Source organism: Manduca sexta, chromosome 18 (assembly GCF_014839805.1).
Source record: "Manduca sexta isolate Smith_Timp_Sample1 chromosome 18, JHU_Msex_v1.0, whole genome shotgun sequence".
NCBI classification, from domain to species: Eukaryota; Metazoa; Arthropoda; class Insecta; order Lepidoptera; family Sphingidae; genus Manduca; species Manduca sexta.
The window spans coordinates 7,531,031-7,547,140 of record NC_051132.1 but is presented as its reverse complement, the minus strand read 5'-3'; the positions used below and the strand labels follow the sequence as shown (position 1 = coordinate 7,547,140).

At 33.4% G+C, this 16,110-nt stretch overlaps 1 protein-coding gene across 2 annotated transcripts in view; it reads right to left on the bottom strand.

Moving 5' to 3' along the window:
• Nucleotides 1-16,110, bottom strand: part of LOC115452486 (thyrotropin-releasing hormone receptor) — an 87,891-nt gene that overhangs the window by 11,682 nt on the left and 60,099 nt on the right. The window contains exons 3-4 of one of the 2 annotated variants that reach the window (XM_037440165.1): nucleotides 10,569-10,749; nucleotides 755-1,800 (exon numbers count right to left, since the gene is read on the bottom strand). In XM_037440165.1, the coding sequence (XP_037296062.1) occupies nucleotides 768-1,800; nucleotides 10,569-10,749 (1,214 nt within the window). In that variant the 3' untranslated portion in view covers nucleotides 755-767. Of the gene's footprint in view, nucleotides 1-754; nucleotides 1,801-10,568; nucleotides 10,750-16,110 lie in introns of those variants that run through there. The other variant, XM_037440166.1, reaches the window with a different exon arrangement.

Below are 16,110 nucleotides of genomic sequence, written 5' to 3'. Positions count from 1 at the left end.
AAAAACCTCTTAGAGAAGATATCTGACCCTTCTAGATAAAACGATTGATTCAAGTTATTCAGAATGAAATCTCATTTATAGCCGTTTCCTCTTTCAATTTAGAAAATACAGGGAAAATTAGGCCTAAAATTAGTTCATCGGAACAAATGGTGGTATTAAAATTTTATTATCCTTTTGTCACGTACAAATTAATCCCAAGCGAATAATTCGCTGCCTTTAAGTGAACTAAAAGTTTTAAATGTTGTAACGTTGTAGTCTGTCACAAAATTGGAAGCCAAAATTATTTTTCACTACTGCATAAAATTTTACTTTTTGATGTTTCAATATAACTAGATCTTATTAAAAAATTATCGTATAAGAAGTTTATAGTATACTATGACTAATAATACTTTTCCTTAGTACATTATGCATTACCTGCGCATTCTTTATTTGTTTTTTTATTCGCGGCATACGTCAATATTTTGTATCTGACTTGGCTTTTAGACTTGTATATACCTAAGTGTTCAAAAAATAAACGCGATCCTAAAATCAGCTCATGAAACAAAAACGGCTCGTTGACCTTTGCGAGTTACTTTATTCTAGTCATAAGATTTTTTAATATAAATTCAGATTTAGTTTATTCTCAAATAAAGATTTTTTAATATGCATGGACAAATATATTGTATAATTAAATGTATCACGGCAAAGAAGTGACCAGAGTCCCTTTCATTTTAACATCAACAAGAGCAGGGATATTTACCAATAAAGTAAATTGAAACTACTACAAATCAAACGAAACTTTCGGGAAACTCATAGTCAACACTTTTAGACTTCTGAAATGCCACAACACAATCTACCTTTATCTTTTGGTAGGACACAAACTTTTTATCCGAATCTACGCTCTTAGCCTTCGCGCTGTTGATCAGAACACTGCGCCTTAGCGAGTTAGCTCGCGGCATATCCAAATCTACACTGGACCTTATATTTTTATTATTAAAATTGGAATTGGAATGAACTCGCCCCACATCTTCAATCTTGTCTATTTCCATACAACCCTCACTTCGCATTCGGTTAATCTTGTTAGGATTGTTGCTGGAGCATACTGGTGCTGATTGTTGTCTGATAAAGGATCTGTTGGGGAATATCCTCTCAAACAATCCCTTCTCTTCTTCTCTATTGCAAGACTCTATTTCGCTCCTTTCAACACTACCTCGGTGACTGAACAACTTCTTCAAACTGTTCGTAGTTCTTGTCAAACTGCTGCTCGTTGTGGAACCATTTGTGATAGTCCTTTGTGCTCTCCGATTCAACTCTTCCTCCTTCTTGTAACAAATACAAACTTTGCAAAACCCGATTCTGAATTTTGAGGACATTAAGTTGTACAGTATGGGGTTTATAGCCGAGTTGATGTATAACATAACTCTAGAAAAATATAGTATATTGTACCATTTCTCAGAGCTGACATCGTCGAATCCTGTGGGTGTTATAATGATCCACAAAGTTAACGCTCTGTATGGCATTAGGCAAAGGAAGAAACATGCAACCACAGTCCCTAACATTAAAATAACTTGCTTCCTAGCTCTTGCGTTATATGGATCAACTGTCTTATTCATAACTACTTTAGAAGCTGCCGTAATCAAATTTTTAGCTATGACGCTGTACAAAACGATCAGGATAATGAGAGGTAATATGTATAAGAGTATTATTATCATAACGAAGAAGCTAATCTGCCAGAATGTGACTGCTTGGGTGAGGCACTGGGAGGTGGTGGTGCCGTCGTGGTGGACAATGGTGTGATGCTCAGCGATGGCCAGGATCGGACTGCAACAGAAAAAATGGGACCATAGACTATATAGATATTTTCCAACATTGGTACTTAAATCTTTTTTTACAATTAACAGCCAATATTATTACTATTGCTATATTGCAATGTTCAGTGTTTTCTTACTGACAAGTTAAATTATAAATTTTGGCATAAAATTTATATTATACCTATTTTAAATATATTCTAGTACACGTCGTTATTTGGATATTTGTTCCAAAGTATTACTTGTACAGTGTAGCGTGAAGCGAATGTTTTTTTGACTGTCAAACTCCCTGTTAAATTGTCAAATAAAACTTGATGAAATTTACAAAACAAACGTTATTCGTGAAGCCAATTTATTTTTTATAGTCCTTTTACACTTATTTGGTGTATCAAAACGTCACAAATAAATATGTTCTAGATTCTGACCATTGCATAAAAATTATAGATAGCATTAATAAAATCTACTTATTATATATAACTCGTTTTCACCGTACAAAATCTAAAAATAAATAAGTTCCCTAGAGTTTATTCAATAGTACATAAACAATTTCCTTGTAGATTAATCTATATCGAAATCTTAATTTTTGTCTAGGACTTGGATACGAGGAGGCGCAATGTTTGGACAACAAAGTGTTCTATCGTCCCATTTGGCGCCGAATCCGGAAAATGAGTCATCTAATGAAACCGAATTAGTGGAGTCAGCTTTCTATCGGTCAGTTCCGCCCACTGGCGATTTCTGTTTAATGGAACGCGGCATTTTCGGAACTTCCTTATTCGGACAAATATTTTATGTAAAAATTCATAGATGGCGTTGACTACAATATTTTATAAAGACATAAAACATAACCTATTCAAAATTTCTCGATTTTTTTAAATAAAAGCATAATATATATAAATAATAAAAGCGATATTTCAAATAACATTGAATATAAGTTATTTATAATAGCGCTGCCCTATTAACTTGTAACTTGTTAGGTAAACGTAAAAATTATTATTAATAATGAATATTTAATCTGTAAATAAATAACAAAATGTCACCAGTGTCGACTATAACTAAGTAGATCTCTTTTGTTATTCAACTAGAAAATGTGGTTGCGAACATAAAATGTCTTGAAATATAAAGTAATAACAAAATTATTATAGCATGAATCACCATAAACATAATTAAATTAAACAATATTTCAAAATGAAATTACATTTTATAAAACGCATTTATACCTAATCAAGACATTTGGATTCAGTTTACTAACTTTCATCGTCATATCGTATTATTTCTAAAATAAAAACCTCATATGGAACCTACAAACGTAAAAACGAGCTTAATATTTTGCGATACGTGAAGAGAAAACACTATTTTACTAGACATATGTGACGGGTTAATGAAAGTTTCATTTTTTAAATTAATATTTTGTTGAATGTATTTTGACAAAACACATTCAAATGCTAAAAAATACATCTATGTACATAGATTAGCAACAAATGATGTCCTAAATTTAAATCATTCAAGTAAGTCAAATTCCGTTTGATAGTGTTACAGACAATTCGCGACTTTATTATATAATTTACTTTTAAGTTACAATAACCAAAAATGTATATATATTTATGAAATATAAATGATTTTTATAAATTACTAATAAAGGAAAATTTAACAAAATCAGGTTACAAACTTAGTTATACACTTTTGTAACATAAAATTACCTTATGTATGTATTTATTTCAATAATTACTACTTTCTCATCTCCATTTAATCAATATAATGGAAGAATAACAAAATTAAACTTGACGATTTAGAATGTAAAATGTTTATCCCTATATCCCTATATCCCTGACGTGCTAAATAACGAAATTATTCCGAGCCCCATAATACTAAACTAATATTTTCGTTTTTTGTTCTTTGTTACTTTAATAAATATAGCATCTAGTCAAACCCAATTTCGGTTACGGACACTCTCTCCGAAACTGATTATGTATAAAATAATTAAAATATTGTCTATCAGTATATAACAGATACTCTGTCTGAAACTGATTATTAATAAAATAATTTAAAATTAATATGGTGTATATAACTTAATTTATTTTGGCGACATTAGCTAGGTCTACATTTGTCTTCTAATATTTTCTCAGCCAACCGTAATCCTAGCCGCATAAGTACTACCATTGTCCCCATTGTATCACCATATAAATTCCCATTACACATGGGTCGTCGACTTTTATGATATGTCTTCGGATAACTTGCAAATTGAAAATAAAATCCTTGGGGAGAGTTTGACAGTCAATGAGAGGATTACAACGGACAATACATGCAATAGAAAAACGGTGTAAAAATTAACAGAGCGACACAGAAAGCATAGTTATGGCGCACGGACGGACAAAGCGGGAACACAGAGCTTACATGACATTAGAAATGAGAATTTTAAAATAATATACATTTCTTTAGTGTTCAGTTTTTGATCCTTTCCGAGTTAGGGTTTCAAAAATTTTTTTTTTTATTAGGAAACTTATTCGGTTTATAATAACAAAGTGAAATAATTCCTTTTATAGACGTTAGGTGCAGCCTGTTTGTACTTAAATTATTTGATTCTGAACTATTTTTTTTTTCGTTGATTACGTAACTCGAATGACTTCTACGTAAAGATGATATTATAGAATGGATATATAGATCTTCAAATTGGGCCTTATCGACCTTGGATTTTATAATTAGGCAAGGTAAAAATCAGGACACTAACAAATAATACCCCCAAATTATAACAATGATTAAACAAAAATTCTTATTAGGACTTGATTTAAACTTGGGAGCAATCTCCATGTGAACTGAAAATATATCTCAGTCGTACATTGTCACGTAAGCTCTGCCATTCCCATTACACACAATAGCTGTTACATTTATATAAGCGAAAATATGTACGAACCTTGCTTCTCAAAGGGTTTGTCAAGAGCATTATAATTTCACATTCATTGTTAATTTTTTCTTGATAAAGCCACGTCATAATCTGTGGAGTGTGAACCGGGCCGATATGTCAACAGAGTTTTCATTTACAACGTTTTTTTGATAATTTATTTTCACTCAAATAAATTACTTAAAATCTAATTTCTTTAAATAAAAATGGATTCGCAATGATGAATCGAATATAAAATGTTAGGTCAGTGAAAAACATATGGGTGAAATTATATGGTGGCATTACTGGCAGCATTCCAGGGGTTTTCGTATCTAAAAGAATCAACCGACATAACGCAAATAACTGTTAGTAGTTAGGAATTATATTCGGTTCATAATTTAAGAATAGCTTGCCTCGACCGGTGTGTAATTAATCTACCGATAACTATATAGATATGTATAACGCACGGAATTTGGACTATCGTAGTGATGATCATTTGGGATGTATGCAGTTTTTATTATAAACTATTATTTACTTATTTTTTGGTCGTCTATTAAAAAAATAAGACGTATTTTCAAATGTTTTGTGTTTGGTTTATGTTTACATAATCTAATATTGGTATTGTAATTCTTTAAATAATTATAATACCTATACTAAAGCTATGTTTATCACTTTAACTGTGTTGGTTTTTGAATTGGCTCACCAACTGCCTGATATCGCATCTATTTATGAAAAGTCCTTTAGAACTCTACAAACAATCATATCTGGTAATACATTTACATAATTAGAGAGGTATAAATAAGTATATACATATTCTTTTGTTAAATAATAAAGGAATACAAGAAGCCTATGGATCGTCATATTCACTAGACAAATTATTGCTCAACATGATCCGGAACTATCAACATAGAGAGATTTATTATTACACAGCATCTAGTAACACAAATCTTAATGAGCATCATATGCAGTGCAATAAATATCACTGTGAAACTTAACCATGTTAAAAATTTGGTGAACCAGTCGTAATAAAACATGGCGGAAATACCAGTAATTCTTGCTTTCAACGCCACCTATTATTTAAAACGCGAACCAATATCGGCTAGTCTCTACTTGCGACGTCCGCTTTCCTTCAATAAACTGGGGGTATATTAAAAATTCTTGAGAATAATGTAGTGTTTGCCGAGCTCCAGTGCCGCAGAATCTTTTGTTATGTGGCGCCTTTATTGCGTAAACTTGCAGGCCATTTGTATCTAATCTTGGAGATATATTACTATTGCAGTTGTTACCATCCATCTATGCTAGTAGTTTTGCATGTTATGAGTTTTAAATTTATTGAACAGTTAACTCCTCTATTTTAAAATAAATAGGTGCAAACTATCAAGTGACAAAAGACTAACCCCCTCATTCATAGACGTTATTTATCTAAGGACGGAGCATTGCTGTTATAACAAGTCTGTTTCTCAACTTTGTTTACCTGACAGCTTGCTGGTTGTTCAGTTTTGTTTATCTGACAGACAACTAGATTACAGTTGTATCTCAATATTATCCAATCACAACGGCCCTAACTCTACGCACTGCGAAGGCCGTCAGACTGGGAAACAGACTCGTTATCACAGCAATGCTCCGTCCTTAGATAAATAATGTCTATGAATAAGGGGGTAAGGTCTTAAAATTCAGAGGAAAACAAGGGTTTAAGAAGAAAAGTGCGACTCGACTATGGGTAACAACTTATTGCTTGCGACACTTATGGCAGCGAGGGTCAAAAATGAAGATGGGGGGAACTCCGTTGCCCCTTTTTGCGATCTAATTATGTCCGCAAAAGAGACGGCAAAAACAGGAAGAGAGTGGTATTTTAGACTTCTATCTAACAGCATACGTAGGAGAGACAACCTCTGGCGGGCTGTTAAAACCGACCATTTCGACAGAAATCCACAAATGAATATACCCGTGTTAAAAAATGTAAGGACGAAGACAGTATCACGCCACAGAGAAGAGAAAATGAGCTTATTAAATATGTTTATAGTAGTTAATCTCTCGTTTCGTGGAACTGATATATTATAGTTGGATAAAAGGGAGAAGTCAGATGTATAACGTTTTTATTGTTTCAGATGTTTTTATAGTAATTAAATAACGAGCATATTTGAATAAAAACCACCACGTTTTAACGTCAGAATCCACACTTAATCTAATATTCGCCACAAATGTAATTTTCACGTCAGTTTTCCCAAAATGGGCAAACACAATGCAAAACGTATGTGGCCAGTCTACAGATGTTCGTAATAAAATGCAAAGCGTTGGAATTCCTTGCAAGTAACGTTCTGGCGCACCGAACAGTTTTATGTGCGATGACCTTAATATCCCCGGGATCTGTCGCCGGGAATGTGACGGGACTAGCATACGTCCTGTTTTCTATTGATTTATAAAATTAGAAGTTGAGATGTTATTATAGTCAACTGAATAACTTAAGTCTCAAGGCTCAATGTAGTGGTAGGTAAAATTTTGACATTAAGCTATTCAAAAACTGCAGGTCCTTCATGCTTTTAGCCATCAGTCGAGTAACTTGTGCCCTGAAATATCATTCTAATATCATTATACAGGGTAATTTTGATACTGCGTTAATAAATGAAACATACTCGTCTACCTCTGCTTACATAGTGTTAAAACCATTAATGAATAATGAGTATTTTTACTAAAAATCCCGCTTTTACTTTTCTGTTTTTTTACCGTTTTGCAGTTTAGTGCGATATGGCTTAGCGTTAATGTATTTCAGACTGAAAGTATCATGTTGCCATTGCGACGAATTTAGAATAGTAGTAGTGGCATTAGGGCGTGTAAAATTAAGTTACTTTTTATTGATATTTATTTTGTTCGAAACTTACACCTTTTTATTTTACATCAACAGGTCAGGATATTACAAAGTGTTATTTTTAAGATTATAAGTATGTGGTTTTATTTAGTATCACAATGTCAAATTGAACCTGTATAGACAAGATAAATAAATTGTTACGCGCCGCTATCCTAGCCGATAACATCGGGCGTTTCCGGAAGTATTCGGCTGCGCGGGCAGACTGGCAGAAGAGAAGATATGTCACACGGCGACTATTCTATTATTCTCTCTGGTTGCACGTAGTCAAAAAATGTCTAAAATTGTATTCTGTAATTATTTTTGCTAATATAATGTTTAATACTGTAAAAAGAGAGTTTACCAAAATATTTAACATAATGTTTTCTTATGTTTACGCGAATGTTAGACATTGAAATTAAAAACGTCGGGAGAAAATAATAATATAAAAAACCGCGATAAAATCCGTTAAATAGTTTTTATTTCATAATATTTAACACATAAAATTGCCACTCGTTCAATATAGAGCTTCACCTCACCGTAGATTATTCTCTGAAAACATCATCAGCCCTAAATCTCCCTAACCTCAATACGTTCAGCTATCGTTGATCTATTCAACATTCTCAAACTGGGACGGGACATAAAAAAAAACTTTTCACGTAAATATTGTGCTTAAACTCCGTCAACTCTGGGTGTTCGACCAAATAGGGTGGCCTGCGATCACCACGTATACTTATATGACAAGTAGGCCTCCTTAATTTGCCCGGATTGGAGGAAATATGGTCGTATACTTTAACGACTGTTATCAGACGCGTCAACGACTAAAAAAACAAATGTATCGAGTTGGCAATTTGTATCGTAAATATTGTTGTTTTGGATAACATATTTATGTGTTTCTAGAAATTTCTTTACAAAGTTAAAAAAATATACTCGCATCAGTAATTTATTGTAAGAGCCTAATGATAATAAATAGGATACTATTTTTAAAATAAGTAAGTAGTCAATGTATGTTTAACCCTGAGTAATAATTGTAGTCGATTATTGATTTTAAGGAATCATTCCCTGCATCCAGCACCATAGGTTTGTATTTGTACGATCACGGCAAAATGATCCTAATGAATATGATGGTAAGCGGAGCGGAATCCATATAGAACGTCGACTCACGAAGGGTGACCCCTAGGCAATCGACACAATTATGACGGCCTGTTTGAACCCAATATACCTACACAAGCTGATTCCGGAACAAATTGTGATAATGACACTAACGTGGGTCACTATGGCGGGTTTTAACACCTTGTGTACAGTGGTCGCTATCCGGGTGGATACAAATTATATCCTACTACTAGCAAACCAGATTGCCACCAAAGCCCTTTTTATAGGCTTCAATTATATACCAGTTACTGATCATAATTCATTTCCTTGTCTTCTTCTGCATTCCGAAGAAAGGACTGTACTCCTTGATTTTAAATATGTAAGCCATCATAATTAACCTCACTAGAAAATTTACAATGGTTAGGACAGTAACAGTAATTGCTTCGTGAATCAGTTTTCTTTTTTTGCGTGTTATGAGCGATCAAAGGTTAAACGCTTTATATAATAAAGTATTTCGAACATGGATTAATCAATAACATATTTGTCATGTCTAAACCAGTTTAGTCTACAAATAAATTTAAGCATCTTAGTTTCCGTAAAACGATAGGTTCCTCGCTTAAAACTACGATAAAATTTTGCAAATGACCACATCGATTGCAATAAGAGCTCGAATATGAAATGAGGATGTGATAAAATGTAGAGGAGACGCTGAATATGTGAATTTTAGTGCGTCTCCGAGGGGTGGAAGTTTCTACTACGGAGACTTGTTATTGACATAAATGATCGGAATATTTTTATTGTGGCTCGTGTATCCTTGTAGAACTAGACCAAATGCGATATGTTTAACTGTCTTGCTATTCTGATGAGTGTAATGTTTTATTAGGTGGCGGCGTAGTAATATTGATTTCTTCATTTATTGTTTTATTCGTGTGCTAATTGGATTTCGTTTTCATTGACATGATTTGTTCATAATGAATAAGGTTGCTAAATGAAATACTTGAGCACGTGTAACTATCCGATAGCTCTTTGACCAAATAAATATCTTGTATATAATTTTATTTTGTGATTTTTATTTCATGACAATGACGAAGATTTGATAATCTGGAAATAAATATCGTACATGTCCCACGCGATGTCTGGTTATGGTTTTACAACCAATTTTAAAGATAATACATAATATACACATTAGTAATAAGTTTCCATAAATGTTCACGACGAGTCTTTGAATCATAAGCAATGCGAATATAATTATTAATATATTTTATATGTTTATATTGCAAGAAAATTTGTTTAAAGACTTATAAAATATATTTTACATTATTTCGTATCCAATACAAAGTATACCTTCGTCATTTTGGACAACGTTGCTTTTTAATAGTAATGTTGACAGCATTTTATTATTGATCCTAATCAAGAATTCGTTAAGTATATTACAATATCTCCCGTAATAGTATGTCGAATAAAGACTATTATAGCTTGATGCAGCCCGACATAAGATACAGCATTCACAAAGCAAATTTTCACTCAACGTATTCTGAGCGTGGATTCTTCACAGAATCTTTGGTATAGTGTACATTATTGTAAAGCCACAGGTCACATATTAAGACGATCGATATATTAAATATGGCGTAAGCTTAACACTGTATATAATAATAATTCATAATGCATATGACACATATGTATTTAGGTATAATTTGTAAATATTTTAGTTCTTAGTAATTAATGTCATTAATTGATGTTTAGATTTTGATTCAATTAAAAAATAGCTACCTTTATACCAATTGATTGTTGATTCAATAAAAGCACTGGTCAGTACAATTCGTGTAGCGATTTTACAAGAATCCATTGGATTTCCAATTTCTTTAATTCTGTCTTCGAAATATTACTTCCATAATCCTTATCAAACATTAAAAGTTTACCCAAACCTTCAAATATAACCCTTATTTACATCACAATAAGCCACATAACTCACCTAGTAAACAGAGCCGCGAAGAACCACACGAGCGCGCAGATGAGCGTCGCCCGAGTTTTTGTGCAGACGTATCCAGCTCTCAGTGGCTCGCAGATGGCGTAGTATCTCTCGAAGCTGATGGCGAGGATGGTCAGTACTGACGCGTGTGTGACCGTCAGCTCCACGAAGGGGACTGCTAGACCTGATGAACGCGGTAAAGGTTAGTAGGAACGAAAGCAAAATTGTGGTTGCCGCTTACGATGCCTTTCTGCAATCGTTAACGCTAATGGCAAACAATAAATAATGCCATATCCTAGCGATGGGCTTATCGATAAATCTGATTATGATATTAATTGTGATGAAGGTAGAAAAAAGGCGGTGGTAATATGACAGCCTCTGAGGAGTACCTTAATTTGAGAATAAAAGTATGTTTTTTCTCGGGATACAAACTTACTTCTTATCCAATGTCATGAAAGACATAATTATATTATTAATTTATATTATTAGTAGCTATATTAAAATATAAGAGAACAGAGTGATTTATTAGATATACTGATTAACTCTTCTTATAAATTCTCGTGCACAAAACTAACTACTTTCCAATAAAAAAAATAACTTTTCAGTAGCCTGAACCACATACCATAGGGTATGGTTTCCAAATCCTTGTGGTGCTTAGTAATATTATAAAATAGATAATCAGGGTTCTTACTACAAAATATTTAGCAATCATAGTAACAATTGCGGGGGTAGAAAAAGGCCAATGCTTTCGATCTATCGAACTTATTTAATAGAAAAATGGTAAGCTTCATAAAAACCTATTATCTTAAAAGAATACCTGGCATTTTCGAAACAAGATTTTTGATAATAATGTACGAAACTTATGTGTGCGTAATCTGAGAGAATTCCTTTTATGACTATTTGTTGTACACAATTTTCTTTACTCGTGTTTCGCAAACGATGTGAGATTTTGGGTATAATAAAATATATATGTATGTTCAATTCATTTTACTTTTATTATAAGCATTATAGTCATGATAGGATAGGGGAGGCAAAGATTCAATTATCATATCTACAGCATAATTAAGGCGTTTAAAAAAACGGACAATTCCAGTTCGACTCGCGCTTCGAGGGTTCCTTGTAAACTAGCATGTATTGATATTAAAGTACATATTTACAGTCTTCAGATTTTTTCCTTTACATGTGTAAGACACTGCTTCTTGCCAAACTAACAATTTAAGGTCAACAGCAAATACACAAAGATTTAAATTCCCTTGAAAAATCGCAAAACATGCGATATAAAGGGTCATATCTTTTGATCGCGTTCACTTACAAGTTTAAATTTTTCATAGTTGAAAAAAACCGTCGACACGAGTATTTGATATAAATAACTTGATATCACCACACGTTCCTAAGAAAAAGGCTCTTGACAGAATGCCAGACGGACAAATAGCTAACATCCTATAAAGGTAACGTTTGAGGCACGCCACCCTAATTACATAGACTACCAAATATTTAATAAATAATTATCCTTAAAAAACAATATGTGTCTACTTTCAATTGCCAGCGAAGAGTATTTTCACTTTTAGTTTATTAGACATGTTGATAACAAAACTCTGTTAGTACAATTTGAATACAAATGTCTATCGGGCCACAATAAATCAGCGTTGGAGCCGAAAATCCGTCGGCAGATAAAACGAAAAACTATTAGCCGGATCATGCGGGCGGAATTTGTAACTAAATCTATAACTTCTGTATAATATCAATTAGATACAATTTACTGTATTTTGTGTTTACTTTTTACTTGGTATTAAGCTAGCAGTAAGTTGACTGCCTCGGTGGCGTTGTTGTAATGCGTATGCGATAAGAGTACGTCTACCACGCTAAGGTCCTGGGTTTGAATTTCGGGTCGGGTCAAAAATATAGCTAGCTGGGTTTTTATTTTTTTTTAAATCACGCAGTCGCAGCCCAGTGTCAAGAAGTTGGCAGTGTGATATCCCCGTTCCTCGGAAAGCGCGTACAGTCTGCCGCCTGTTATCTCTTCGGTCATGTCATGTCAGATTGCGGTCTCAACTCTCACTAGACTATGAGAATGAAGGAACAAAGAGTGCACCTGTGCATTGCGCGCACACTTATGCACTATAATATCTCCTACGTACCTCGCTGATCTCCGTTGAGATTGACCGCCATAGTCGAAATTCGAGAAGGAAGCATTCAGTAATAATTTTGTAATAAGTAGCTGGTAATAAGTTATTTGTATCTCTCAAATAGCACTTGCTGCACACAAAAAGCAGAATTTCAAAACATCTATTGTAAACAATAGAGTAACTAATAATTTATTTAAGTACTTACACCATTGAAATAGACAGACTGACTCGGTGGCGTAGTTGTATTGCATATCCGGTACACTAGCGCTCTGAGGTCCTGGGTTCGAATCCCGGGTCGGGCAAAGTGATATTTGGGTTTTTCTGCTCAGTATCAGCCCGGAGTCTGGAATTTGTGCCCGATATGGCGATAGGCTCGCCCCCTATCACATCATGGGACGGAACATACTTGGCGAAAAGTGGGTGCCCTAGTTGCGCCTCTGCATACCCCTTCGGGGATAAAATGCGTGATGTTATGTTATGTATGTATGTATGTACCATTGAAATATGATGATATCATACGGGAATCGTTCATATATTTAAAATGAATCGATAAAAAGTAGTATAATTATATTAAATCATGTCCTTTAATATGCAAGTTGTCACATCGCGTAGTACCGCATAGTGGGATGGCGCCGGTGGTCAAGACACTTGGCACACAGCCCGCTACGCCACACTGTGCAGTGATTTATGGACATAGCCACGTAGCAAAATAAGGATAAAAATGTTTGATTTAATAGCTACAAAAAATATTTAATAATAACGTTTAGGATTTATTTATGTTTTTGGAAACAATGTTTAATGCTGATGTAGTTTGTGTCGTAAACATTTTCAGAAAAGTATACACTAATTCTGAACATTTCCAATACGTACTGATATAACACTGCTTTGAATTTTGGTTTCTAGTCTGACTAATATTATGATAGATATACTATCAATTTATTTTTTTGTGAAATTGGTTGGTTGTCTATTTGAAGTAAATGCAGCAACTGATTTTTTTATTATTTTGAATGACGAGACGAGCTTGCCTTTGGCCTGATGGTAAGTGATACGACTGCCCATAAACAGTAGAAACACCATCCAACACCTTAAATTACAAAGTATGGTTTAGTACTCCACTGCGCTCGCCATCCTGAGACGTGAGATGTTAAGTCTCATTATGTCCAGTAGTTACACTGGCTACAATGTCTTTCAAACCTGAACACAACAGTGACTACACACTGCTGCTTGGCGACCGAAATAGACATTACGGTGGTATCTACCATAGCGGACTCTCACATCACATATGAGAGACCTTACTCTAGTAAATGACCTGCTTAATGGATTTGGATAAAATTTGGCGTAAGGATAGATTATGTCCTAAATTAATTTAGGCTGCTTTTTAACCCGGTAAATTGCTCCCTAGGAAAAAAATACAATGATTTAAGGACTTCTATAACGAGTTAAGCTTGTCACACAAGCAAAGCCGTGAGCAACACCTAATGACCTAGCAAAAAATAGTGATACTCAGGTCTTCTAAAGATTCCCAAATTGGACTGGAACGCAACCAACCTAACAAAAACATCAAAGTTTTAGACTCACCTCTTGGCGGTTAGGAAATCATTTTTAATAGTTAATTACATACAATGAGTCCTGTTTTAAAGATATTTAAAAAAATCTCGCCCATTAATGGCCATACGTCTGTTAGCCCAAACGTTCAATGTATTGTTCTATTTTTATAGTCCACCCAATATTATGTCTCGCGAACCATAGTTTGGGAAATGCTGCTATGGATTGTTTCTTATTACTCTGCTGCATCAAATAGTCGCTATATAACACTAAATAAAGAATAAACGACTAAGTGATTAACAGTTCTAAGACATTTTTGTGTACGGCAAGAATTCTTTCAATAAACGCTAACTACTTAATTACTAAACTCGTAACTTTAACGAATTTATTTATTACTCCACATTTACTTTTTGACTTGCATCGTAAAACCGAGCGCATTGAACTGTTTATTATCTTAACAATTAGAAAGACTCCAAGCTTCTTACCTAGGGAGATGTTAAGAAAACAAAATCTAGCTTTTAATGTAAGCGATATTCATATTTTATCTAGGAACGACGATGTCATTCGCAAAATTTAATATCACTCAGTTTATAACCCTTTGTATACAGAATCTGACAATACAGAACGTTTGGACGGATCTATTTTGATGGGCGAATTACGAGGATTTTTTTATGTCGGCGTTATGAAACCAAGGAAAATTGGGGGCGGGAAGCAGGAAAACTTGTAGATTATTCGACGTGGCTTCGTTGGAGTTATTTGGCCTAATTCGGTACTAAATAGTCATTTCGGTAACATGAGTGTTATATAAAAATAACAGAATAAAAAATAAGTAGAGGTTTGCTTTTTATATATAAAATAATATGATTGGTGTTTCATATGACGATGATGGTGGAATGTATTTTATAAATATTTACCGGCGACAATAATTATTAGAAATTCATAGTTATTGCGCCGATTTTGCGACCAGCTCCAGTAACCGACCACTTGCCTAAATAACTTTTCGAAATAAAAACTTCTTTAATATTATTTGAATAAATGCATCATATTTTATTGCATTTTATACCAACCGCTTAGCCTAAAATAAAGAAGATAAGCATCTTCGTGTTGACTGAGAGGTCTATGGACATGCCGTAAAATAACAACAAAAAAGGCACGCGGCATTCAAAGGGTAAGTTTTCATTTCCTGAAGTATGAAGTGTAGTTTAATAATTATATATTTTTTTCAATTGTATAATAGTTTTAAAGTATTTTTTTACCTTACATACAACTAAAAGTGGCGGTTGGCTACTTCAATGCAAATTTTATTAATTCGTTAAAAAGCGACCGTATAATTTTAACAAGTAAAATATTATATTTTTTTGCTTATTCTATTGTTAATATTTAGTTAAAGATTATCAAATTTATCAGTTGGAGTTGTAAAACCTTAAACGGTGTAAACGTTTAGTTAACAAACACATGTATTCTTGATAAAACTTTGTCTAATTCACTCATGTAAACTGGGTTTCTTACTGATATAATTCACAAAGTACGATCGATGGAAGTTTGCAACCACCAAGACTTTAACGAAACAAATTATGACTGCAAACTAAAATAAACCGCTTAGATGTGTTCAGAAGTCGACCCCAAGATTTTTAGTATTTTTTTTTTCTTCATTTAATGAAAAAAAAATCAAGTCATTGAATACTATTTGTATTGATTATTAATTCGTATTTAATTATATTTAAAGAAAACACATAATAAAAAAACATTCTGGATCTATAAACGATGTTTTAATAATTTTAATTTATTCTTAAAAATAGTAGTCGCAATCTAACACTTTAGCTATTTTTGTACGATTACTCTTATTTTTCATAATTTATTAACGAAAGTGCGAT